Raw genomic sequence first — 26,810 nt, forward strand, 5'->3', positions numbered from 1 at the left:
TGGACTGCGGTAAAGTCATCAACGGTCAACTAAGACCAAAGCATCTCAGCAGCATAACACAGAATGTGTTTTTCTGTCTGTGTGTGTGAACATTTTTTCACTCTTCATCCACGTGTGTATCACTGTGTGCTTATTTGGCCGTATGTGTTGCCTTTAAGCCTTAAATTCCTGAGAGTCTTCCATTAGAAATATTTTCGTGTGTGTGTGAGAGAGAGATAGAGAGAGAGAGAGAGTGTGTTTATTTTGGGTATGTCTCGCCTGCTTGAGTAAATCTGTAGCTGATGTGAGTGTGAGAGGTCCCCTATATGTCTATGTGAGTGTGTATATTCACTCCTCCGGCTGTGTGTGTTGATCTTGTTTGTGTCCAGGCCAGTGGTTAGGGTGTGACGGATGGGGATAGGGGAGACAGAGGAGGAGAGGAGAGAAAAGACAAATGACCTGACAGCTCCCCTATTCAACTCCTAATCATAGAGGGGAGCGTGGAGGCTGTGTGTGACAGAGGGAGGCAGTGTTTGTGTTTGCGGAAGACGGAGATCAGGTGTGTGTGTTGTCAATTTGTGTGCAATGCTGAGCACAGTTCAAACTTTTCAAAATCTGCCCCTCTACTGTCTTTGATAGTGTTTTTGTATCCAGGTTTGCATAAAGCAACATAGAAATGGACAAAATTAAACTGACAGAGAAGATACACACTATATTTGTGTGTGTATTTTTTAGAAAGTATTGGCAAGTGGTGATTACTAGAAAATGCCAAGCAACATGATATATTTAGACTGAAGTTGTATCAGTCCAGATTCTTTTGAAGAGGTGGGTCTGTATTCTGCGTTTGAAGATGGTAAAAGCTGCTGTGGGGCCTGATCTCTACCATCAGCAAGAACAGAACATCCTTGTTTACAAGGGACCTTTGGGTGCAGGTGGATACAGTTGAGCTGTGGATCAGAGACACCCTGCCTCAACACAGGATTTCACAGAGCATGTTCCTCAGCTTTCTAAGCCAGTATCAGGATTTGAAACCTAATGTGAGCCAGCACAGGGAGCCAGTGGAGGGATGCAGGAGCAGAGTGATATCCTGAGTTGTTGTAATTTCTTTTCCAATTGTTTGTATTGTCATCTTTGCCCAGGCTGATTTTGTAGGCTTCAGGATCCATTCTCCTGTTTTCTCCTGCTGTTTTTAAGCTATGGTGGTAGGTGGTTAGGGTGGAGGGTTACTTATTTTTGTTGCCTTTCTCACAGGGCCGCACAATTAATTGAAATATTATCAAAATAGCTTTATGGCCAAGTGCAATATCCAAATCGCAGGAGCAGCAATTTTTTTGAGGAAGGTAAAATGTGTCACAACATACATGAATTTTGACATGAAGCAGGGTAGCATTTGACCAAGGCCCCAATCTTGATCTTGACTAGCATCTCCCTTATCAAACATGTCTGCCCAGAGGTTTCTTGGGTCAAGTCTCTGGTGGAAACAGAATGAAATAGATGTAACTTAAAGAAAATAGTAAGCTGTCGCCCTGTTTTCCTCATCCACTCTAGATTGTCCTCACATTGATAGTTGCAGGAATAAAGAGGATTGCACAATAAAGAGTCCAGATTAGTGTGAGTGAAAGGGGAATAATGAATATGAAATATAGCTGAGTTTTATATCAGTAAACAGGGTGCAAGCACAGGGATGCAAGGTTTCCTAAAGGCAGGTTTAAATGCATAGATTACAATCAGGATCTGATTTGACCTGTGAAACCTTTTTTCTTTTTGTCTTTACTGAGGAAGCTTCTCTGCATGGTGAATGAATATCTTCCATGCACAGTAGATAGAAATGTTTGTATGCAGAGCAGCTCCAAAAGGACTTGGGCTTTCATTTCTTCGCTGCTTTAGAGTTGTAAAATATGACACAGAAAAATTAGGAGCAGTCTGGACATAACACCTGTTTGTTTTGCTTTTCTTTTGTTTTCCATCACGCCACCGACTCGCCTGCTTTCTGCAGTGAAAAATGACATCCACTCCCAGTGCAGACAGATTGTAGACAGTGAGAACACATAAAATAGCAGGTGATGTTTTTTTTTCTTTTCCTATGATGTCCAGACTGCATGTTAATGTCAGCTGTAAATTCTGCCTATGTTAACAACATTTGAATGATGGATGACAACTTCTACTGAAGCCAACAGTTACAAGAAATAATGTTAGCAATTCAGCACACTGCTAATGAGCGCTTGTTTGTTGTTTTTATTTTTTTCTTTGGTCTAACTTAAATAAAGAATAAAGTGAGACAAAATTCCTTCAGCTTCCTGAAACCAGCAGATGCCCTGCAACAGTGACGGGTAAATGTGGTGGTGTGTTGAGCTGATTTGTGTTTGCAGTCAAGTCAACAGCCTGGGACATCAATACTTACTTCACTATGTTGCTTTGGCAATCACCAGAAAAGCTGATTGCAACAAGAGCGATGACTAGTGGCTGTGAGGAGACTAGCAATAAAACAGACTTTTCTGGTGATAAACTGAGCGTTGTGAGAGTAAAAATGAGGATACACACAACCAGATGTCATTTTGTGGTGTCATTTGGTTTGCACCAAAAAGAGGCAGTGACTTCTGATGCGGAGCCTGGTGTGTGAGTTCAATTGGTGGATATTACAGAGAGTGTGGGTGTATGTAAACTGGAGCCAGAGTGAGCATTAATTCACCTTTAGACATGTTTACTTTCCCACTAAAACTTTCACAGTACTCAAAGGTGTGCGTGCGTGCGCGCGCGTGAAAAGCTTTTTGGAGCAGGAGCTACAGTCATCACAGGTAAGAAAGTGTGTGTGCATGTGTGTTTTGCATGCTATGCACATAGCTCTCAGAGCTGTAGCCTTGTTACAGGGCATCCAAATCAGGGAAGGGCGTCAGTCGTGTGTGTTATCAGAACAGGATGAAGACTGAGTGAAATTTACAGAGATACTGAATGGTGGGAAGTGTGTATATGTGTGTGTTTCACATCTTAGGGGAAACATTGAGGAAGTGTGTGTGTGTGTGTGTGTGTGTGTGTGTGTGTGTGTGTGTGTGTGTGTGTGTGTGTGTGTGTGTGTGTGTGTGGGTGTGTGGGTGTGTGGGTGTGTGGGTGTGTGGGTGTGGGTGTGTGGGGTAGCCACAGGCATACAGAGCAGCCTGATAATGAACACATTGATCTGGTACAGCAGAGAGGAAAAGGACAAACCTTCATGTATTAATCGTGTCTCCATCTTCCCTCTCCATTATTTCTGAGTCCTTCATTAATAGCAGCTGCTTCTGTTTGTTTCTCATTCTATGTCTCTCCATTTTTTTATTTTATTTATACCTTTTGGTTGCATTTCGCTTTACTTACTCTCAGGTATTAACTTTGTTTACACATAAATTATAGATGAACATGACATCAAACATAGGAAAGTGAGGGAAAAGACCAAAGTTGTGCAGGTGAAACTTGTCTTCACAACAACTCCAAACTACAAAGAGGTAAATAAATACAAATTAAATTTTTTCCTTCTTTCATTTTCATATTTTTGTTTTTTTGTGCTCCTTTTGCTCATTGTGGTGCTTTCTTATGTCGTGCATATGGGGAAAATATGATAAAGGCTTCTTCTGTGATGCAAATGAAATACTTAACTCAGTCTGTAGATCCAAAACATAATCTACCAGCTTCATGTTACCAGCTTAAATACATGGTTCAACATTCTGGGAAGTATGCTTTTTAGCTTTCATTGCAGAGAGCTAATCAGTAACGGTAGCTTCATATTTACTGTACAGATATGGAGAATGGTATTGACAGTGTCTCTCATTTAGCTCTCAGCAAGAACATGTAAATGTGAAAATATGTCAGGTTCTTTAGCCAACAATGTGTTTGTGGTGTTAAGTTATTCAAAGCTAACTACCTTTCCTTGCCACCTTTGATTTTGATCCAATAGAAATGTATAACAAAACAATATCCAGATTTCATATGGCTGCTTATTTTCTTAAAGGAGGCAGGTAAGTAAGGCAGAAGCATGTATTTTAACACTGTCATGTTGGCAAATACTATGGAAGGAGAATATGATGTCCACAGGTTTGAAGTCTTATTGCAGTTGCAGCATTCGGCAGAAATCCCGTTTTGTTTTGGACCACAGCTCGTAGCCCAAGGCTTGGCAGTGTAGCACGTCCATGTGAATCCCTCAGCTCCCTTCTCTTTCTCCTCTCCAGCTCTCCTCCGTGTAGCAGACATCTCAGAATACAGTGTCATTTTTTGTTTGTACATGTGTACCACAGAAAATGAAATCCTCTCTTCCCTTGCTGGACACGTGAATGTCTGGAAAGAAGCACGCAGTTTTGTCTCTCAATTTTAATGGCGCCTTATTGGTTTATACACTGACAAAGGAGCAGGCACATATTTCCTCTGCTGTAACGTCCCCTTTCTGGAATTTGATTTTTCTCTGTCATCTGAGATGTATATAAATAATATATTGCAGTCATCTCTTTGTTCTCTCTGAATTTCTTTCTTCTCTTGGCTCCTAAGAAGAAACTTGAATGTAAATGACTCTTGCTCTCGCTCTCTGTTTCAGTTCTTTCTCTGTACTTCTCATTTCGGCTCTATTGGCATGACCAACAGGCGCTTTATTTGCCTGACCACATTGATCTCCCCGCTGCACCTCCCTCCCTCTCTCTCTCAGTGCTGGTAATGAGGTGTGTGTCTGTGTGGTTTGTATATTTTTTGACTCCCCTCTCCCAATTATGGGATTCCTGAGTGATTGTGCTCCAGCAATTATTTCAAGTCACTCTGGGTTTGACTGTCAGCTAAATGCTCAAATTATGGCTGTAAATTCTGTCCATCTGTGGGTTATGTTTTGTGTGTACAGATAATAACAGGCATTTTGTATCTTTACACCAATGTTTGTGTGACAGAGAGATCTGTCTTTGCACCATCTACCGTATATAGATAGTGAAACCAGTGTTACATTTTTGGGCTTAGAGGAAGCTGCGCTACCCACTATCCAGGACGTCCTCAGGGACCCGGTGTCCCTCTTGGTCCTGAGCTCTGGTTGTGTGTGTGTGTGTGTGTGTGTGTGTGTCTGTCTTTGTGCATTTGTAAATAAAGGGGTCATTTGGAGGTTGGTTCGTGAGTGGCAGGGGTTGTCTTTTAAAATGCCACTTAAAAACCAAACTGACATTTTCAAAGACATTTTTAGGAAACTTAAAGAAATAATCTTTTCACACAGTTTACATTCCTTCACACTCTCTTGGGGACATTAGACAGCACTAAACACATCCGAAGCCGCTCCAAGAATATATTAACATATTTCACTCAATCCCTTAGACTTACACTCCCTCCCTCCTTTTCTTTGAGTCCCCCTTTCTCAGCCTCTTACAACAACTCAAAGACGTCTCCCCACATTGCTAAGACAGGCTTACAAGAGTGAAAAAAAATTACCAACAAATCAAGTAATGAAATTAACTCCGACAATTACATCTTTCTTTTCTTCTCTCTCATTCATTCTCCCTCTCTTTGTTAATTTAGAGAGCTTAATTGGTGTGATAATACTTTTGAGGCAAACAAACAACAACAAAATAGAAATGAAATGTAATTACTTTCAACAGTTGACTTTCTCCCTCTGCTCCTCGTATTTGTATGTGTGTGTGTTTGTGTGTGTGTGTGTGTGTTTGTCTATTGCAGTGTTTAGCGTACTCTGCTGTTTGAATGTGGTTTTCGTGATTCCACTATTTGTGTGTTTACCAGTGTGTAACCTTGTTTTTAACACCGAGCTCTGAAGCTAGATGCTGTCTTGCAAAGAACTGCAGTCTTTTCTTTCAAGTGATTAATTTGCAGAACAGGACTTAAGCAGAGTGATTGCTTCCTTGACTCTTGTTGCTTCTCTCTACAAAGTGTTTTCTGTTTTCCTCTGTACTTACTTTGTGCAAGAGGTGTTTCACAAACCGTCTGTGAAAAATGCTCATTAAAGAAGCTCCCAAAATAAAAGTCCCCTCCACTGTCTGTCTCCATCTCTAGACCAACATCCCGTTCCTCCAGAATGTATTCTCCAACCACCAGTTCCTCCACTCCACTGTGGACACCCAGTTCATCGACGAGAACCAGGAACTCTTCAACCTTAAACCCACTCAGAACCGAGCCCAGAAGCTGCTGCACTACCTGGGTCAGTGTATAAACAACACACACACGCACTGAAGAATGACAAGATATGTAGTCACAATGTGATTAATTGATATTTTCTGAGCTGATTTGCCACATCAAAGATCAAAGTGATTACAAGGTTAATTGTTCAGCCACCACCTATCTAAAACAGAACTACGACTTCATGATTGTTTCTGTGGCTTTCACAGTTTTCCCCACTCTGCTTTTTACCAGGAAGTAACATAATGCAAATATTTTCTGAGCTGACCAAAGCTAGTTTGGATTTGATTTTAAAATTCCAAGCCAGGGGGAAGGTGTCTTGCTCTTTGTACCACGCTCAAAGATGGGAAATGTGTCAGCTCAAAAGACCCTCATATTCAAGATTTCTATTTTATGAAAAGAGTAAGAACCAACCAACACACTGATGTTGATGGTATACATAAAATGATGGTGAATGTAAAGTACTACCAAGGTAAACCTTGGGGCATCTCAGTCTTCTATCAAGCCTTAGATGAAAGCGCTGAAAGCTCAATGTTATACATTAAAAAACAGACAAAGAAGAGTGGAATCTGATGTACTGAACACCTTTAACCTACAATTGTAATATGATGCAGACCATAAATTTAATGTATCTATAATTGTTTCTAGCCTCAGGTGTGCTGTTTTATAACTCTTTTTTTTTAATCTCTTTACAGGATGTTACATATGTTACAGACCTGCATCTAACTTGTATTCTCTATTTTTATTCTTGTGTATAGGTCATGTGATGGTGAATGGACCAACAACACCCATCCCAGTCAAGGCTAAACCCTCCTCCACAGACCCTGTCATCCCTCATGTCACCATGGGTATGTCAAACACATCAGCCAAACACAGTTCATAGTTGACCCTGACCCTCTATCACACTTTATTCTGCTAACCCAAAAACCATGTGTCAATAACACCAGCGACTGATCAAAACAAAAAAAGGGAGGGGTACAATAACTTTAAATTGTTATTGAACATTTACAGTACCATAATGTCACAATGCATCATCCTTATTGCATTTATTACATTTGGACTAATTTAGCAAGGCACAACCACTGTGAGGGTTAGGGGTTTCATTTCCCCAGGGGCATAGATGCTAAAAATTTAAACACTTGTGGATCCGTAGGGCACTTTGGATAAAAGCGCCCACTGAATGACAAATGGGATGTCGAACAGTCTGATAGCTGTAGGCGGAAAGGGCTTCCTAAATGACTCAGTTTAGCACTCGGGGAGGAAAAGGGTTTTGGCCCAGAGTGCTCTGCTGAGCTGTGAGTACAGCGGTAAGAGGGTGCAGCTCATTGTTTGTGAAGGCAGAAGTTCTCTACTTCTCACCCTTCTCTGCACCAGCACCCCTGGAGTCTCGCAGGAAAGGCCAACGGCCAAGCTGAGCTCTGTGATAAACTCGTTGCGCCACTTAGGGTCTCTGGAGTTTCTTTCCCCTTACTAACTAAAGTGTCTTAGTGAATTTTTAAAGGTTAAACTAAGGCTGGAATATTGATGAAATACTCTTTTTAAAATAATGATGAGATGTGCTCAGTTTTACTCTTAAATGTCTTTATAAAAGCGTAAAAAAAAATTAAAAAATAGGAGGGGGGAGTGGTATTTGACTTGATGCCACAGTCATGTTCGTTTTGCAAAGATGCACTTTTTGTTTTTTCTCACTACACTCCCTGCTTTATTTTTGTTAGGGGTGCAAACTGGCATGAATTTATGCAGCTGTTCCTTTTGACAGCAACTAAATAGTCATCTGTATCAATCTGACATGTTTATCAGCTCCCTGTTATGCCTCAGCACATACCACAGCATGCCCGGTAAACATGAATTTATAAGAAAATAATGTGAATAATGTGAATCATTATGAGGCATAGCTAATCAAATCTGACATCTAAAAACCATGCACAGTGGAACAGAATGGAGGAGAATAGGACAGAATAATTTGCGGTGTTTGTGCATGTCTGGATGTGAGTGTGTTTGTCTGTGCTTACTCACCACTTGTCTACTTATGCAAATCTTGTGTTGAAAGCTATCGTTGCCCGCCCCTCTTGTCGCGGGAAAGCAAACACACACATGCACGCACACTTGAAAATCACACACTTGCAGTATGAACAAAGTGTGCAGGTACTCTATAGGCAGACATCCTTTGTGTACATGCCCCCACTTACCTATAGTAAGCTGTTGATGAGGTAGTCGTATGCAGCACAGGCACGCACAGAGGCATACCTAAAGCCTAGTAATGAGATTTGTAATGTGCTTATATCCTTTCTTTCATTCAACGGAGGGATTGAGAGAAGAGAGGGATTAGGCCTGTATTATCACACTCTGTGGAGGGACGGATGGAGGGAGGGACAGGGGCATGGAGGGAGAAAGAGGTTATGAAAGGAGAACACAGAGGGTTTGGGCAGCATATAATCCCTATATGTAGAGAAAATGGTCAGGTAGATATGGTGGCGAGCAGCTAGGGTTCTATGGATAGATAAATGCTTGAGATAGATAGAGGGGGATGTAGATGATGGCGACCAGAGTAGGAAGGGCTATTACCTTGTAACACCCAGTGAAAAGAGAAGAGCAAAGATCACAATGAGATTTTCATATCTGAAAACATCACCTCTTAAAATGAGGAGGAAGAATCACAAGAAAAAGCCATTCTCGGGGAGCTCCCTCCACACCAAGGAGAGAAGGGAGGAAAATTATTCCTCAAAGACAGGGTGAGGATGTCCTGATAGAACCTGTTAAGTACTCAAAGGCCATTATTTTCTAATTAGGATTTGTAGTCTGAAATGTTCCCTCTGAAGGCTGATGCCTGGTGGTTCATCGATGGTGTATAAGCACACCTTGTTCCAATTATTGTCTGGATTTATTTAATGGAGGACATCTAGAGGTTAATCACCAGATGCCTCAGAGCTAGCTTTAGGAAGAATGACTAATAAAAATGACGGACTACTTTCCCCCTCCCAGTTGCGCGCTGCATTTTGTTCTTGGGATTAAAAAGTAGAGGAGTGGCTGGTAGAACAACATGTAACGTCTGTGCACACTCTTTTTGTGTGCAGGTGAAGAATTGTTTTCACAAAATAAGCACACGTGGACTTGATTCTTAGTATTCCCCATTTCTCTGCCTGTTTTTGATGCTTTCATTAGCCAACTTCAAACAGAAAAGGCTGTTCTTGCCAGCATTGTTTTTTTTTTTGTTTTGTTTTTTTACTTTTCAGGTAGCTTTAAAAGGAGTCATAAAGAGTCTTATATTTGGCTTTCTGGAACCTGAAGATACTTTTTTTTTTTTTTTTTAGGTGTGTACACTTCAGTAACTTATTTCTTCTTTGTTGTTTCTCTAAAGACATTTCTTTCAGTTATTTGTTTCACACCTCCCATACAGCTATATGGAGGAAAAAAATTCTGGTCATGGACAGTATTACCAGTTTAAAGTTTTTCAACAGGGTGTCTTTTAGCAGCTATACTTAAGGGCAAACCATAAACCAATGCAAATGTATTTCAAATACCTTGTTGCAGTATAAGAAAGGAATATTTTTTGTTGTTTTAGAATTAGGTGGATTGGCACCTGTAGCAGGGAACAAGCTGTGCATTGGTCTTATTACTCATTGTATCACATCTATCCGCTTTTAACTTGTACAGACTTAGCTGATTAACTGTTCCAGCATTTCTTACTTTAAATAAAGCACTCAGCAGCAAGTCCCATCAGGATCTGCCAATTAAAAGGCTCCTAAACAGATACAAGACATTTAACAGTCTTCTTGGGAGGCAGATGTCAGCTCAGGACAGCGACAAGGCAAGCAGTTATTACTCTGAGATTGTCTCCTACACAAATTGCAAATAGAGAAGTACCTCTGAGCAGTCGCTCACTCTATCTAGTCATATCAGCTTGTATTGTGCAGCTGTGGGAGAAGAACTGCAGTGCGAGGAGAGGGTCAGACAGGTGAGGAATGTCAATGAAAGGGGTATGAATCGACATTATTCTGGGAGACAGAGGAAAGAAGTTGGGGTACAGAAGCTGGGGAGTGGCAGTGAGCAGTTTTTCCATGCAAAAGAATGAGTCTGTGTTTGTGTGTAAATGGGTCAGTTGCCAAGCACAGCAACCGTGTGGGACTTGTATCTCTTTACTACTTTTTGTTTCTGCTCTGTACGACGCGACACACACAAAAAACCACTGACTATTTTTCTTGAGGAAAATGTTACATGCATAGGCCACCGTAGTCCCAGTAACGATGCCTTCATTTCTCCTCTACTGTGTTGAGGCATATATTTCCTGACGAGTGGTGAAAACATAGAAAGCAAGTTTGTAAAGGTGTAAGAAATGGAAGGACGAGTTTGAGTGTAAATCTAGTCTGCTTCACTGAGCTCTTCACTGAGTGTGTCTGTGTTTGCTTTTGTAGACAAATGTATCTACATCTGTGTGGGTGTGTGGGTGTGTGTGGAGTTCATTTTGCTCATGCTTGCCTCAGAGACAATTATAGCAGAGATCATTTGTTTTCAGGGATGAGGTACAACAATAAAAGGTCAAGAGCGAATATTCAACTACGCAGAAAGAGAGAGAGGGAGATGGAGGGGAAGAGAAAGAGAGGGACGAAGGGCCGGAGGACAGCTAAGCAGGCAGCACCTCGTTAACTAGTCTAATTGATTGATTGTACACACCGCAGCAAAAATAGATCCCCATTCTGCTTCCAATATTTTAATGCCTATGATTCTGCTTGTGTTTAATTGTGAGGCAGAGAGAGGGAAGGGAGAAGGATTAGGGTAGAAGGCTGCTTATGTCAGCACACACCGAGCGAGGTCTTCGCAATGTTTAACATGTTTGTTCTGAGGACCACTCAGCTGTAATAAACTTAAAATGCCAGTATTTGTCTTGGGGATTTCCTAGCAATTGTTTTTGTTCCTCTTTGTGTAGGCTTTTAGTGGTGAGGATACTCTTTGCTACTGTGTATGACATTACAGTCTTGAAAGCTAACCAGAAACACTCATCTAACACCAACATCTTCACCCCGGGGGTCCTCAGGGACTGGAACTGGAGACTTTCAGAAACACTCTTATAATGGCTCTTGCACCTTGTGATTTACTTTCTAGTTTAAAGTTCATGTGTTAGCTTGCATTAGTACTGTTGTATTTTTAGCCACGTTAGAGGCACGGCTCCATGGATGGGAATGTCAGTCCACTACTGTGGTCAAGACTGAATTATCTGAACAGGTAGAGAATGGATTGCCATGAAATTATATACAGACATTTTCCATAGAATGTATCTGAGTTTGGTGAGCCCCTGACTTTTGCATTAGCAACATGATGAGCTTTTTTCATCTGTGGTTTTGAGTGAAAATGTCTCAACAACTATTTGATGACTTGGGACGCCCTGGTAGCTCACCTGGTACCTGGTGTGTGTATCACATATAAGGCTGGTTGGAATTCAGCCTTTCACTGTATGTCATCCCCCCTGCCCGCCCCCACCCCCCGCCTTTCATTCTCTCTCCACTGTCTCTGTCTAATAAAAAGCAGAAATGCAAAACAAAACAAAAAAAACTATTGGATTGCCATTAACTCTGGTACAGACATTCATATGCAGCTTGGGCTGGGAGTCTGCTGGATATGCAGACTTGGTGGTTGACACAGAGTTCAAAGACTAATATTTTATATGGAAATACGTAAAACACCTATACGTCAAAGAACATAGATTAAAAGGCCAGCAATATATTATTTCAGTGTAATCCATCTGGGGCTATCTCCACACTCTTGAAAATGGAATATAAATATTTATATGTTATATTAAAAGATGGGTGAAAAGTTCAATAACAGCCATCCTGGAACTTACTTGCCTTCTGCTGGAAACCAAGCTCAGTCACTTGGATGTCTTGTTTCACTAAACGATAGCTACTTACTTTATATAGAAAACCATGGCCATATGAATCACTGTCAGCCGGAGCAATCCGTTTTCAATAATCAGTGGGTTGTGATTAATAAACCAGCTGCTGAGCTTATATACCTGTATTCTTTTATAGTCAATTTACTTGAGCTGAGGGTGATTGGAGCAGCGCTGAGAGGAAACGGTGTCCACCTCATTAGCAGAAGTTATGACAACCGACAGACTTGTTAACAGTACAACTTAAGAGAGAATACTCTGCAAATAACCTCATTTTACCTGCCCGCCTGGTGTCTTGTTATAATGGTGGACATCATTTATCTTGTTCACACACTAAAGCAGTGTCTAGTCAATACACTGCTTAAAATTGGATTAAAAAAGGGCTACTCTCATATAAAAAAAAAAAAAAGACCCCCCCTTTTTTTGCACATAGTTGTAATATCAGTTGTAATATAACAGCCATATTTACAGTTTTTTGTTTAATTTCTGCATTTATTTATCATTCCATTTCTCTCACCATGTGAACTGCTCATTTCTGCACAATCTATTGAGTGTGATGCAACATTTTAAAGTATTCCTCCAGCATCTGATATTGATTTCTCACAAACTGCTGTATCCCATGTATAACCACAAACCTATTTTCCTCTCATTACCCCGCTGTTTTGTCCTCCACATTAACTTTCTTTTTTTCTGTTTTATCTCTTTCTCCCTCTTTCTCTAATAGGCGACCCTCCGATAGGTTTCCGTGACGTGTTGCTGCGCGATGGTCCTGAGGGATTCGCCAAGGCTGTCCGTGCCCACCAAGGACTGTTGCTAATGGACACCACATTCAGGGATGCTCACCAGTCGCTCCTGGCAACCAGGGTTCGGACCCACGACCTGAAGAAGATCTCGCCATTCGTCAGCCACAACTTCAACAATCTATTCAGCTTGGAGAACTGGGGAGGTGAGTTTTGATGTGTTGATTTTCTTATAATGTGTTATTTATTGAGCTTTAAAAGTGCTTGTTGCCTAGAGCCAGGCTAGGACTTTCCACCTGCTTCCAATCTTTATACCAGGCTAAGCTAACCATGTCCTGGCTCCAGCTTAATATTTCAGCTCATAAACATGACAGTCTTATTACTGTTCTCAGCTAACTATGCGTAAGAAAACAACCTCCAATTTAAGTGACCATATCTGTGCCAAGCTCCAACGGCCACCCCAACATCCCTTCCTACATGGGGGTTCGGGCTGTGCCGCTTACTACAGCCACTAGAGGTCACCTGACAGTAAAATGTGTCTATGGGTCATGATAACCTGCTTGCACAGATGACCTATGGGGTCTTTTTTTTATTTATCCATGTTTCAGTGATTGTACCTCTTTGTCTTTCTTGTATGAGCTGGGAAAATAATGGGCCACTGAAAACGCATCTCATTCTTCCATCTTCCACAAGCCAGTCTTCAACAAGTTCCCTCAATAGACAATGATTGTACCTTTTGCCTGCTCCTGAATGAATAGAGAAAATGACGTGTTATTGAAACTTCTTGAGGCATGCACAGTCCAATACTGTCCCTGTATAATATGCAATTACTCTGAAATTGGCCAGAGAGTGAAAATACGTGCTTCGTGTTTGAGCAGATGGCAACGAGACCAATTATCAACACTTCTTGATAACGTTCCTATGTGAAGTGCAATTGTTATGAACTGGTTTCAAAGAGTAAATTCATTCTCCCCATTTGAACACTTGAACGCTCAGGACATGCACATTTGTGGAAGAGATATGCCCAGTGCTCCTCTTGAGGTTGAAACATTTAATTTAATGCTCAATTATAGTAAACTACTCAGAGTGATTGTGCTTGTATTACTTGGAGAGCTTTGAGTAGATCACAAGAGCAAACATAAGAACAAAACAACAAAAGCCTAAAGTAAAAAGGGGTTCTGTTTCAGTTGCTATGCCCAGCGTTAAATGGTTGAACAAAGTGAGAAAAAAAATAAAACCACAGGAGAGAGTATGTCTCCAGTGAAACCTTTTCATCGCTGTAAACCCTCTCTGAGGTTCAGTTCCTCCTGGTGGCTGATCGTGGTGCACCAGTTAGGGGGAAAAGCAATATATTTCATCACTCTGGCACTTTGAGCAGACCTTACATTAAGCAACTGTCTACTTATCTTGTGTTTCAACAGATAAAGAGGTTATGGCAAAAATAAATCATTGAGGAGATATTTTGATAAAAAGGGCTTAAACGGTTCCCAACTTCCATCTCCCAGTATACCATGATGTTATTATGAGACTGACCAGAGAAAGATTATATGTAGTCAGTTAAACTGTGTTTGAGCAGTTACATTAAAAGTAAATCTTTGCAGAGACACTGTGAAAACTCGCAGTGAACTCAGTCCTTCACTCTGGAGGAAATTTCTGAATAGATACCAGAGGAGCCCCTCGTCCCTGTATGTCGCATTATACTGTGTGAGCCAGCTCTGAGAGGGAAGTTCTTTGATTAAGGCACATAAATGCCTTTTTTGAAATTTCATTTTCTAATATTTGAAGCCTTAAAAATGTAAATCCATCATTTTTTAAACTCAGACCATATTAAAATGTGTTTACCAAATGTTGTTCACCATCATTTATAATCATGCATAACAGAACCTCACTGATACATTTACTTCTGAGGATCCTACCACTTTGCTGCAGCCTCACTGGTTTTAACCACAGTCCAATGGGGCCACCGTTTAGTCTTTCAAAAACTGTGATAAATCTCCTTTTAGGAAATGAGAAGCTGCTCACAGCACAGTCAGACATGTCCACATGTTTGACTATTAAAAGAGCACAAACCGAGCTCTCTATCAGGCTTTCCTAACCATTTCTCTTGGTTTCATCTGTGTGGGAAACAGAAACTCTGCAAAACAGTCTATAAAACCTGATAGAGAGCATGTTTTGAGACCATTTTATGGTTGAACATAAAAGATGTTAATTTACCAGGAGCTTCCTGTTTTCGAAACTGAGCCGTATCATGGTTTTCGAAAGCGTAAGCCACTTGCCCACTGAAGTGTTTAAAAGCCAGAGAGAAGCAGCAGCAGAGGGGTAAGATTTTCAAAGCCAATTGATGGGGTTGTATTATGCTTCAATAGGAATGGTGATTTACATGGGTGAAAGTGGGCCGGAACGTTTCAGAACAGCATTACGTAAATAAACCTGATTTGCAGTTTCATACAAACTACCGTCAAGCAAGTTAATTTACTACTTATTCCACGTATTTGTCAGTTGTGTCTAAACAGAGAGCAAGAGAGATGAGTGTACACACACACACACACACACACACACACACACACACACACACACACACACACACACACACACACACATACACACACACACACACACACAAACAGGAGAGACGTTCCCTTCTGCAGATCATAACACAAGGCCATGCTCCTTTTAACTTTGTTGCAGAAGAAGTGATGCCCTGCTTACATCATACATGTAAAGTCATGAGGTTTTTATAAGGATCGGCAGCTCTACATGATTAGAACAGAGCAGTCGCCTTGACTGGCATGGAGAAATTAACTTCTGGTGTGAACAGCCGGGCTACTGCTTGCACAAGTCGGATTGGCCATGGGGTATACTGCGACAAATCCCAGTAAGCTGGTGAACCATCCAAAAATCTATAAAGTGTTTTTTACTGGCCCTGAGTGTTTCTTCACTGGCCCTCCCTGTGTTCTCATTAGATAATCATAACCAAGTCCTCCCATCCGCAATCTAAGGGTTCCCCCACCTCCCAAATGCCGCTAACGCCTGCTGATAAATATACATTTAATTAGGTTTGAGATAAAACACCTTTCCTTTTCTGCAATTGAAAAGGAATATTATATTGTCTTCACTTTCCCTCTTAAGGCTTCAACTGACTATTTTACAGTGTAATGTGTAATTATTCACAACTGAACAGACAGCGTGGTTAATATTCTTAATTTGGGCATTTGATGCTGTAAAGGCTCTAAGTAAACGCTGCGGAATAATCTGGTCTCTGAACCGAATCCAGTTATGATAAAATGGCAAAAGAAAAGTAAATACGTCTTTGAAACTCCCTTGTAATGCGCTAATGTTTGAATTGCAGTGGGAGTCGAGTTTGGAAATCTTCTGTCAATAAAAGCTCTTGAAGTTTTAACAGTCTTCTGTCTTCATGAAGAAGTTACAGAAAGTGAATGTATGCTTGTCTCGCTCCCATTAATGTAACGGCAGCAAGAGAAAGTCATTAAAATCAGATGTAAAACAAGAGATGCAGAAGTTTAAACACCTCCCGACATGATTCTGTAATAGGCTGATATTATGAGCTGAGGAGCCTAGGCTTCATTTGTCTTTCTCAGTTAAGAAAAGTTGTGGAGAGCCTGTGAATCACTAAAGAGAAATGTAATATGGTATTGGATCCTCTTGAGGCGTTACTAGTTCCTACATGATATGATTATGAGCCAGAGAAAACAGAATGGGACTTTCTCATAATTATTTAAACACTTAAAGGCAGAATAAATTCCAGAAAGAGAGATCCCCCTGACACCTTCCTGCAACTTCAGTGGTTTGCAGTATATTATCTCTGCATTAGTGTCTTCCTGTGCTTATTGATGCTTTAGATTTTATGATATATATATTAATTTTATTCGTTAAGTATAAACAGCAAAGCATTTAGAAAACAGTGATGAATCTGCCACCAAGTCTTTTGGCACAGTATATTTTCTCCAGTCAATAAAAACTAATGTCATTTGCTGTTTTTGTTTTTGTCTTACACGCAAAAATTAATTCTGAATTATCACTTACTCTCAGCCATTTTTAAAAAATAAATGGACCAAGGCATCCACACTTTTGTTCCCCTCTTTGGGTCAACCTCCAAAAATCTACACTTCCCATAATGCATCTCACCTTTTTTCGATTTTCATTAAGATAGAGCAGATAGTGAGGTATTACTTCCGTTGTTGGTTTCTTTTAGGTAAATATTTGTCGCCCCTATTTAAAGAATCCTCTTTACGTTATATTTATTTCTTCTTTCTTCTTCGTCATAGCATAAAATCATAACAGTACTTGTCTTGATGGTAAACTCCATCTATAAAATTATTGGAGTGTGCCGTTAATAAAAGAATGTTATAACCTTTTGCACTTTATCTCAGGATAATGTGTGAATATCGCAGTTTGCTCTTCACTCACACAGATTTCAATGGCCAAAGTTCACAGATTCGCCAGCTGCCATCCTTGCTCTCGGCTCGTATTGATTGTAGAACAAATTAGACCCACCACGCTGTAGTAAAAAGTTCAGCTCTAGCACACATTGTCCCACAGTGACAGCTTGTAACTGTACCTTTAATCAGTTCCTCATAAATCACTAAATGACCACTGGGAGGAATAACTACCATGCCTCTCTTTATAGGTCCCTATACAATGTACCTTTATTACAAAGTGATCAGAAATAAAGAATATTATGCCCAGCTGTGCTCAAATCACTTAGAACCAAAATAAATCACTAAAGGGAGATGACCACGTAAGTATCGAACGCTGTTGCCTAGACACATTGTCCCTATGCAAGAATCTTTTTTTACAGTGGTCTTAGATAGGGAATATTGCTTTCACATGTTTCAGCTGCTTAAGGGCAGAATGAATCATTGAAGAGATTAAGCCTGTGAAAGCCCTTTGAGGATTAAGTCCTTTCCTGATTTAGCGTTTCTCCCTACACCATACAAGATACAGTAATATGAACTGGGTCACATAACGTATCTATAGGGTTCCCTTCCACAGTTATCGAATGGTAATACTGCACATCCTTAATTACGGTATATGATCATGTTGGTGTGTGCACCTTGCATGTTTGACTGTTTTAAGGAATGCAAGCTGTGTCTTGGCACAGGCTGTGGACACAAGCAAAAGCATGAAAGTCTGCACTGTACAAAGGCAAATCAGCCAATCCAGAGTAATGCAGTGGAATCACAGATGACATAAAAATTGATCTGGCAGGATAAACCGTCAGATGCATCAGGGTTATAATTGCACATTTAAGCACAAATGCTGATAAGTGCTGTGCGTGTGCTTATGTAACTCAAAGATTCAAATTATAGATATTAATAATTTCTATTCACCATGGGCTTTCCTTTATGGCCTCAAGAGCATGGGGTAGATGTTAACATCATAGAACTTTTATTTCCCCACCAGGGGAGATTTGGATGGAGTAAAGAGTTTGCCAAAATGAGACTGTACAAACTGTTTTATTACTGAATTTTGTATAGAATTTATTCTTACCTAACATACCAACAGAAGATGTTACAGGCCAATGTATTCCCACAACACCTATTCCAGGAGACAGTTTGTTCCAAAATAAGTCATTTTTCTCTCTTCTATTGTAAACATTAAACGGAATGTTGAATTCATTGCTGGCAATTGTGGGTGTTGCGTAAAAGGCTTGTTTCCTTCACTCCATCTGATTTATTTCAGCTCATCTTCATGGCAGATTGGACGCTGCCTGTTCTTACAAAAAGGCAGACGACAGCAGTGTCTGTGCCTAATGTCCTGTATGTGGAACCAGCTGTCAGTCTTCACTCGTGTTATCAAATTATTAGAGTAAATTTTGCCATCCCAGATGAATTCTTCACTCAGCATCGCGGTTTGATATCTCATGTGCAATGAAACATTAATACAAATGTTTAATATCAGATAGTATTGCTTGCAGTAATTTCCACTTTGAACCAGTAGTGTAAAAGATGCTGATGTCCACTAAAATCCAAAATTGGGGGAAATAAAAAAAAATAGTAAAGAGGATAAAGAGGAGGGGTTTTCCATGGCATCCCTGCTTTTCACAGAGTAAAGAACAAGCACTTGTGCTTAGTATTCTCTCAGTGTCGAGATGTATGAGTGCTCAGAAAATGAAATTTAATGATGACAGTGTTGGATCAGCAAAAAAAAAAAAAAACAGTGGAGGCTTCAATATTTCTAGCTGATATGATAAATGGGTATGAGATTCGCTAATCTACTCCCCCAGAAAGGGAAATGAGAGATTGCTATCCTTTTTTTCCCCGCTCCTTCCTCTGAAACATTTTAGATTTTAAAGTGACTTTAAAATGAAATGATGAAAGTGTTAGAATGAGAAAGTATCATCATATACTTTATTTGAACTTCCGTTTGTGTGTATTTTACGTGTGCTATCTGTGTGTGCGTGTTTGTGGGTAATGTTATAAGTCTGAAATTTTAGTTTTTGAGTCTGAAATTGAGATCAAAGCTGGGATGATAGATGAGATTTGAGATGACAGCTGAAATAAACTGCCAACCCTCTCTCTCTATCTCTCTCTCTCTGCCTCTGCGTGTGTTTGTGTGTGTGTGTGTATGTGTGTGGTGTGTGTAATTAGGTGCTACCTTTGACGTGGCCATGCGCTTCCTGTCTGAGTGCCCATGGAAGAGGCTCCAGGAGCTGAGAGCTTTGATCCCAAACGTCCCTTTCCAGATGCTGCTGAGAGGGGCCAACGCTGTGGGCTACACCAACTACCCTGACAACGCTGTTTTTAAGTGAGCCACTCATATACACACACACGCCACATTTTATCCTTTAATCAAACGGTTAAGAGCTAACAGGCAATAACACCCACAGTCTTACTTCTTTTGTATTTCTGTCCAAATACACACATTGTCCTAAAACTTTGCTGAAAACATTTTTATTGTTTAAAAACATTAGTTTGAATAAGATTTTCTTAAAACCAGCTGCCCCTGCTTCATTATTTGTCACTCTCATATTATTTATGAAATATCCCCTGATTGGTTTGTTTCCATGGGAACAACATGGGTGACTATCAACTCCATACATAATGTTGTATCTGTCTGTAACCGTACACAGGTACTTAACATGATTGAAATTTCTGTCAAACCTTGAATAATTACACCAGTACTAGATAAAACCAATCAAAAGGTAAATTACTCCAAACAAAACACCACAGTAAAAACAATGCAACACAGGATGCAAGATTTTCTATAGACCAAAAAAAGAGGTAAGCTGAAGCAACAATTTATCACACCTACTCTTCTTACAAGACACAACCTACTTGACTTCAGAAGTAACAGAAAGCCAAATGTTAAAATGTGTCTTTAACCATACTCTTATCTAAATGCTTGATCAATCATATTTTCTATATTTGCTCATCAACAAAGTTTGTAAATTTGAAAAGTGAACATATTTTCGGTTCCTCTCCTCGCTGTTGCCTGAAGGTTGAGTTGGCTTTTTAATGTGGAGATTTTAGTTTTGGCAGAATTTCTGTAAGAAGCCTGGTCACTAAGATAAAGCATCCGTTGTCCTTCATGTTGGATTATGTAAACTGGGTCTGTTGTGTGTGTGTGTGTGTGTGTGTGCGTGCGTGCGTGCGTGCGTGCCTGCGTGCGTGCGTGCGTGCGTGCGTGCGTGCGTGCGTGCGTGCGTGCGTGCGTGTGCACACCTCATGATACATGATCGTAACGGCTTTTGTGTTGGACAACTTGTGGCGCAGGACACTTAAATCAATCATTCCATGTATTCACCCCTAAACATACACTTTCCTCTCAAGTCATATTGTCTTTTGTTTAAACAACTTTCAGAGAATTTATTTTTATCTTGACTTTTTTTTCCATTTAGTTATTCATAAAAGATAGATAAAATTACAGTATTGGATCTACATACACAGAATCCAAAAAACAGTTTCTCAATCATTAATTCATCCCTGTAAATGAAATACAGTTATTATTGTTTTGTTTTTTTGTCCTCACCTTATCTTAAGTAAGCACATGCTATTGTTTTGTTTTTGCATTTTGAGCTGTTTTTGGAAATCTGGATAACTTAACAAACAGAAGGTCCATATTACTGACTGTTTCCAAAGCTTTCAACCACATCTTATGAGAATCCTCAGCAGATGGAGTTTCTCACTTGAGAACAAGAGTTGCTTTAAGCTCCACTTTTAATCACTTTTAAGAGAGTTTATTTTCTATCCTCCCACTCCCTCCTACATTGTATAAATCATACTCCATATGTAACATGAAGCCTTTAGACACAGCTGCTTTCTCTCTAAATATATCCAAATGGATATACTGTGTTCTATCCTCAAACCACACAACTGGCATGCACATTTAATCAGCTCAATTTGGTTGATGTGTTCATTTTGCCTCCTACCATGTTCAGTGAGTTACATACATTTCACAGACATACCGTTGATTCAGATATCCACCAATAATGCATTTAGAGCCATAAATACTCCTGTGCCTACACACATGCATACACATGCCTCTAACACTTTTCCAAATGGATTCACAAGCTACCGCTATGATGTGGATGACTCATGTATACTCAAGCACACACACCGGCAGTCAGTTCCACACACAAACACCCATATACACTGTAATTCCCCTCACCTGAATTAAATGAGTCGTGGCTTTATGAGTAATGCAGCTGTCCCCTTCTCCCTTCTTCCCATTGAATCACCCACACACACAGACCTCCCCTATCCTCCTTGTTTTTATTTTTTGTGTTTTTTTTTTTTGCTCCCCCTCTCCTCCCCCCTTTCCTATCATGTAGTCATTATTTATCCCTATTCTTATAACTCCCTGTTTTACGCCTCCATTCATCTCTTTGCATTACACACTCCTTTCCCTCTTTTTAACTCCCCCTTTCTATCCCGACTGCTCTTCATGTCCCACCATGCCCCCCCCAATCTGCATCCCATAGGGGGAATGCCATCAAAAATTTGCACAATTGTGATTAATGGCATTGATCTGTTTGCACGGCTCTCTCTCTCTCCATCCTCCCTTCCCTCTGTCACTCTCTTGCCCTCAACATCTTTAGCGTGGTGGCCCACATCCGAGTGGCCTAAGCATCTTCATTAACTAAATCAAATCAAAGTGTCATTTCATTTCATTTCATCCGTTTAAAGAGCATTTCACAGGGTCACAGGACAGTACACTCCACAGCAAGAGTGGTGTAAGATCTTAGAATATCTAAAACGCCTGAGGGATTAAAAGGTTCATACGATAGTTAACTAGATCTTCTTTTCAATTGAAGGCCAGAAATTTTTTGTGAGAAAAACTTCTGATTCACATGATGGTCACACACATAACGATCACTTCAGCTCTGACTCAGATATGCGGGACAGTACAGTGTGTTTGATTTGGTGCCAAACAGCGTCCACTAGATAGCACTTGTATGCATTGTAGTGCTAAATAAACACCGGACACACAGACGTTGGACTGGTAATCCTCTTGCGGCAAAGCATTAAGTGTCTGTTTATTTGCCAAAACGAAAGCTCTCAGTGCGTGTACATATTGCATTCACAGCAACATAACTTCAGTAAGCACTCACCCTGGTTATGAAAAACCTGATGAAGATACGAGGCTATAATAAGAGGGATTTACCACGAGCAGCTTGGATAATGAGGCGGGCATGCGTTTCTCTCAGGTTATTGTAGGTTCCTGCAGGCTGTGTAAGCTCACTTTTCATGGAAATAGTGAGAAAATTTTATTAACGCAGGTACAGCAATATTTATGAGTGGTGATATGGAGATGGATATAAACAGCTTATCCCAATGCAGATGTGTGCTATTATCTGAGGACAGACTCATAAGTGAAAGAGATTGTGTGATATCTTTGAGTGTACAGTAAGTCTTGACCGCCTCGCCAAGCTATTTCTGTGTCTCATATCGATGTTATTACTGTATGAGTTGTTGGCTAACATCATGCCCCGGACACCCCTTCCTCCAGGTTCTGCGAGGTGGCCAAGGAGAACGGCATGGACATCTTCCGTGTGTTTGATTCCCTGAACTACCTGCCAAATATGCTGCTGGGGATGGAGGCTGCTGGAGCTGCAGGTGGCGTAGTGGAGGCTGCCATCTCGTACACTGGCGACGTGTCTGACCCAATGAGGCAGAAGTACTCCCTAGAGTACTATGTGAAACTGGCAGACGAGCTTGTCAAAGCCGGGACACACATCCTGTGTATAAAGGTGAAAATAAAACAAGAATCTAGTGTTTTAAGTGATTGCCTTGAGAGCTGTTGGTGGCTTCTTAAAAGTTCTACAAAAAGCCTTTTTTTTTTCTCTCCTGTGATAGTCTAAAGACTGTTTGGAAGTCCCTGCCAATCTGCCACCAAAATAACATAAAAACAGCTATGATAGAAGTCCTTTGGCATGTAAGGTATTTAAATTGACTAATGGCGTTCCTAGTTATTATTTAATAATGTAGGCAAACTGCAGTGTGCAATTTTATTCACTTTTTTTATGCTGTGCTAAATATGTAATCTATAACTACCACTACTACTCGCTCTACTTCTGTCGCTGCTGTAAGGTTTGGTTCTACTACTACTGAAATTCAGTTACATACATACATAGATAAAATCTTAGTTTTTCAAGAACCAACTTCACCATTGTATCACGGTGAAGTGAAACATTTTTACACGCAGAAAACAAACATGCTTTTTTGATTAGTATTTTGATGAATAGAAAACACTCGCATGTTAACTGTTGAACACAGTTGAGTTTTTTTCTATTGCCTCCTATTGAAATAACTTGTATACTTGAGCTGTTTATCTAAATGAATAGACTGATAATGCTCACATTAAATTAATTTCTTCATTCAAGCATGACAGAATATTTTCAAACGTGAAAATGATAAACTCCCGGTCTACGGCAGTGTGAACCATAACGCGCAGCAGTGGCAATCTCATAAAAGGCTTGCACAGCTAATGAGGTTAACTTTTAAAAGAGGAAATTAGCATGCATTATAACTTCAAGGAGTGCAATGTTCATCAAAGGGGAGTGCAACTAAACATCTAAGCTCTGTCTGGGATTTTCTGTTAATATCAGTTAGGATTTATACATTCATTTTATACAAGATTTATACATAAATCATCTTTGCAAGACTGTGAAACCCTCAACTTTAGTCTGTGTTGTGTTGTTCTAATTAATAATTTCCAAGTACATGTTTAATCATTTTCTTGAGTTCCACAAAAATGGGATTTTTTTCAGCAAAAAAAGAATGGTTTCATGGCTTTTTGAACCAGATCAATTCAAACTAGCTTTCTCACAAAGATGTCGTTGGGTCTTCAATTAACAGAATCAAATTCCTAAAAGATGAACACTCGCTTCGACCCAACATCCTAGGTGGCAGTTTTAACTTTAGATTAATTAATCAAAGCAAGACACATCGATTATTTGGACAATTTCAGTCATCAATACCCCTTCTTTTCCAGTTCTGATCACCTGAAGGATTTCACTATTTCTCCACGTGTTCTTTCTGCTTCCATTGTTTTGTCTGTTTTTACTTGTTTGAATACACCAAATTATCAGCAGTTTGTTGTGTGTTCCAGCTTTCATGAGTAGCCTCGGGGCCAGTGCTGTGTGCACATTCTTTCACTAATGAGGACTAAGACAGGTGGCTGAAATTAATCTTGTTTAACTTAGTCCAGGACTCCATATGCAAAATTTAGATGTGTTGTAGAAAGCCACTTAAATCACATGCAGATTAAAGTCTATTTGTGTTTCAGTTTATTTGAGTCCAGGAGTCCAAAGAGTGTTTGAAATGTATGTGGATCTAAAATAATCTATAAGAGAACATACATGTTAATGTAGGATGAGAGATATTAAGCTTAATGGAGTCACTAGCAGATATTTCTCCAATATATTGTGTCAAAAGTCACAGAAATGTTTCATGTCATTCTTCACCCCTTTTGCTACTCCCTCGTGTCCTCCTCTCTTTCCCCACCCTTTCTCACCAGGATATGGCCGGCTTGCTGAAGCCAGAAGCCAGCAAACTTCTGATCGGTGCTCTGAGAGATCGTTTCCCAGATGTACCCATCCATGTGCATACTCACGACACAGCTGGAGCTGGTGTGGCCGCCATGCTGGCCTGTGCTGAAGCTGGAGCTGACGTAGTTGATGTGGCTGTGAGTATTCATCTTAACTGTACAAATCCCCCGTGTTAGTAAAGGTCAAGGTTGTTTTGCATGATTCTCACTTTTCATTATATATATCTAAAACATGATTAAAATGCCTCTGAGAGGTTTTAAATTCTTAATCAATATAAAACAATCTAATGTTCTCATTTCAACTCATGAAGGTTATGGAAAGTGAGAACTTCCTTTAACTTTAATTCAAAATTTACATCAGGGTCACAATACTGTAGGAAGCCTGTCATGTAATTTTAACTAAAATAACCATTTGAAGGGCTAGGTCCACACACCAGCTACCCTAACGACATAAACAAACATTCATTTTCTAGCAGCTTCTGCAGTTTGCATTGTGAAATGTCACTGAAACAATTGTTGAAGCCAGTAACATTTCCCTTACTGTGTTCACTGACGCATGCTGCCAGCATGGGCAGTTTCATTAAAACAATTGGCCGCTGTTTGCAGTGTCGGGCCATTCTGCTGTTCAGTTACTTGTAACACTGTATGAAACAAACAACCAACTGTCCACCATGGATCAGACGCACCTACTGAAAACATTTCTTTGTATTGATTCTTCTGGTTTATGTAGTTAAGCTGTGTCTTTTCACTCTGCCAAGGAATAAAACATTCATGCACAGTAATGAACAAGATGAAGCGCGCTCAAAAAACACTTGACAGGGCAGAGAAGACAGACAAGCTAAAATTCCTCTACTTTTTGATGGGAAGATGCTTTTTTGTGCTTTCATTATATGATGATATATATTTGCACACATCTTTCAGAAATATACCCATATGATTTGCAGACTAATGCACCGCACCTTTCACTCCATGTATATAAAGTCTATTCACTAAAGCGTGGACCCACATAATGCACTTTTACAATGATTAAGGCTTTTAGTCAAACAGTATCTATATTGATTGTCTCTCTCTAGGTCGACTCTATGGCTGGCATGACTTCTCAGCCCAGCATGGGAGCCATCGTGGCTTGCGCCAAGGGGACCAAGCTCGACACCGGTGAGTGGGCATCCGAACATTACTAATTCTGAGAGTCTACTACTTTACACGAGGGAAAAATCTATCAACAAATCAATAAATGACAGCGCATCACTAATTATGGCCCTAAGTCTGAAAGACTGACGCATTCAGCTCAGTGATAACGTACACAGCCACTTATGAGGGTTAGATGGAAAACAAAGAGACAGACAAAAGAAAGGGACGGGCAGAATCTATAAAAACTGATGCTCTGTGAAACAAAACATTCTTGATCCAGGGAAATGGAAATGATGAACAGTCAGAGTGGCAGATGAGAAGTATCAGCACATTAGAGGCTTATATACCCATCTGCTTGTACATAAACCTATTGGTTGTAGAACTGAATAAGGTGGTTTTGTTTTCATCACAGCATGCTAAAAACTACAGCTACTACTCTGACCAAATGAGCAACTCTTTCTGTAGGGTTTAGTGGTTAAAGGCTTCTCCTAAGGCAACCTTGAAATAGTTGTTAGCTTCTCATTTACTTACTTTACTACTCAACCCACATTCTATGTATTTGTATTGGAGACGTTTCAGTCACAAGCCTGCCACTCTGCACTCTGGACCACCACTGCTTTACTCTGTCTTCGCAGGAGGTCGAACAATAAGTGGAGGGATGAATTTATAATGTGTGCATTCCCCTTTGGGTTTTTGTTGTCCACTTTGTTCTGCTCAATGTAATTTTCATGGGCTGTGGAAAAAGCTGTAGCCCCTTCCTCCTCTGATAACTGCCTGGGCTCAGTGACCTCTGCCTTGCACAGTGATGGATGCAGTGTGGCATATATCTATTAAAGCAGCCAGATGTAAAACTCCTGTTAAAATTGAAGGAACAGGAAACTGAAACTGATGTGGAGTTTGCTGCTTAGTTATGCAGACTAATGCTATTGGGAAAACTGACTCAG

General features: G+C 40.2%; 1 protein-coding gene across 1 annotated transcript in view; it reads left to right on the forward strand.

Moving 5' to 3' along the window:
* LOC130164121 (pyruvate carboxylase, mitochondrial-like) overlaps nt 1-26,810 on the forward strand; it is a 293,836-nt gene that overhangs the window by 218,327 nt on the left and 48,699 nt on the right. The window contains exons 13-19 of the mRNA XM_056368580.1: nt 5,977-6,121; nt 6,858-6,947; nt 12,708-12,929; nt 19,335-19,491; nt 22,696-22,936; nt 24,706-24,873; nt 25,809-25,890. Coding sequence (XP_056224555.1) covers nt 5,977-6,121; nt 6,858-6,947; nt 12,708-12,929; nt 19,335-19,491; nt 22,696-22,936; nt 24,706-24,873; nt 25,809-25,890 — 1,105 coding nt within the window. The remainder of the gene's footprint in view (nt 1-5,976; nt 6,122-6,857; nt 6,948-12,707; nt 12,930-19,334; nt 19,492-22,695; nt 22,937-24,705; nt 24,874-25,808; nt 25,891-26,810) is intronic.

This window comes from Seriola aureovittata, chromosome 23 (assembly GCF_021018895.1).
Source record: "Seriola aureovittata isolate HTS-2021-v1 ecotype China chromosome 23, ASM2101889v1, whole genome shotgun sequence".
Taxonomy (NCBI): domain Eukaryota; kingdom Metazoa; phylum Chordata; class Actinopteri; order Carangiformes; family Carangidae; genus Seriola; species Seriola aureovittata.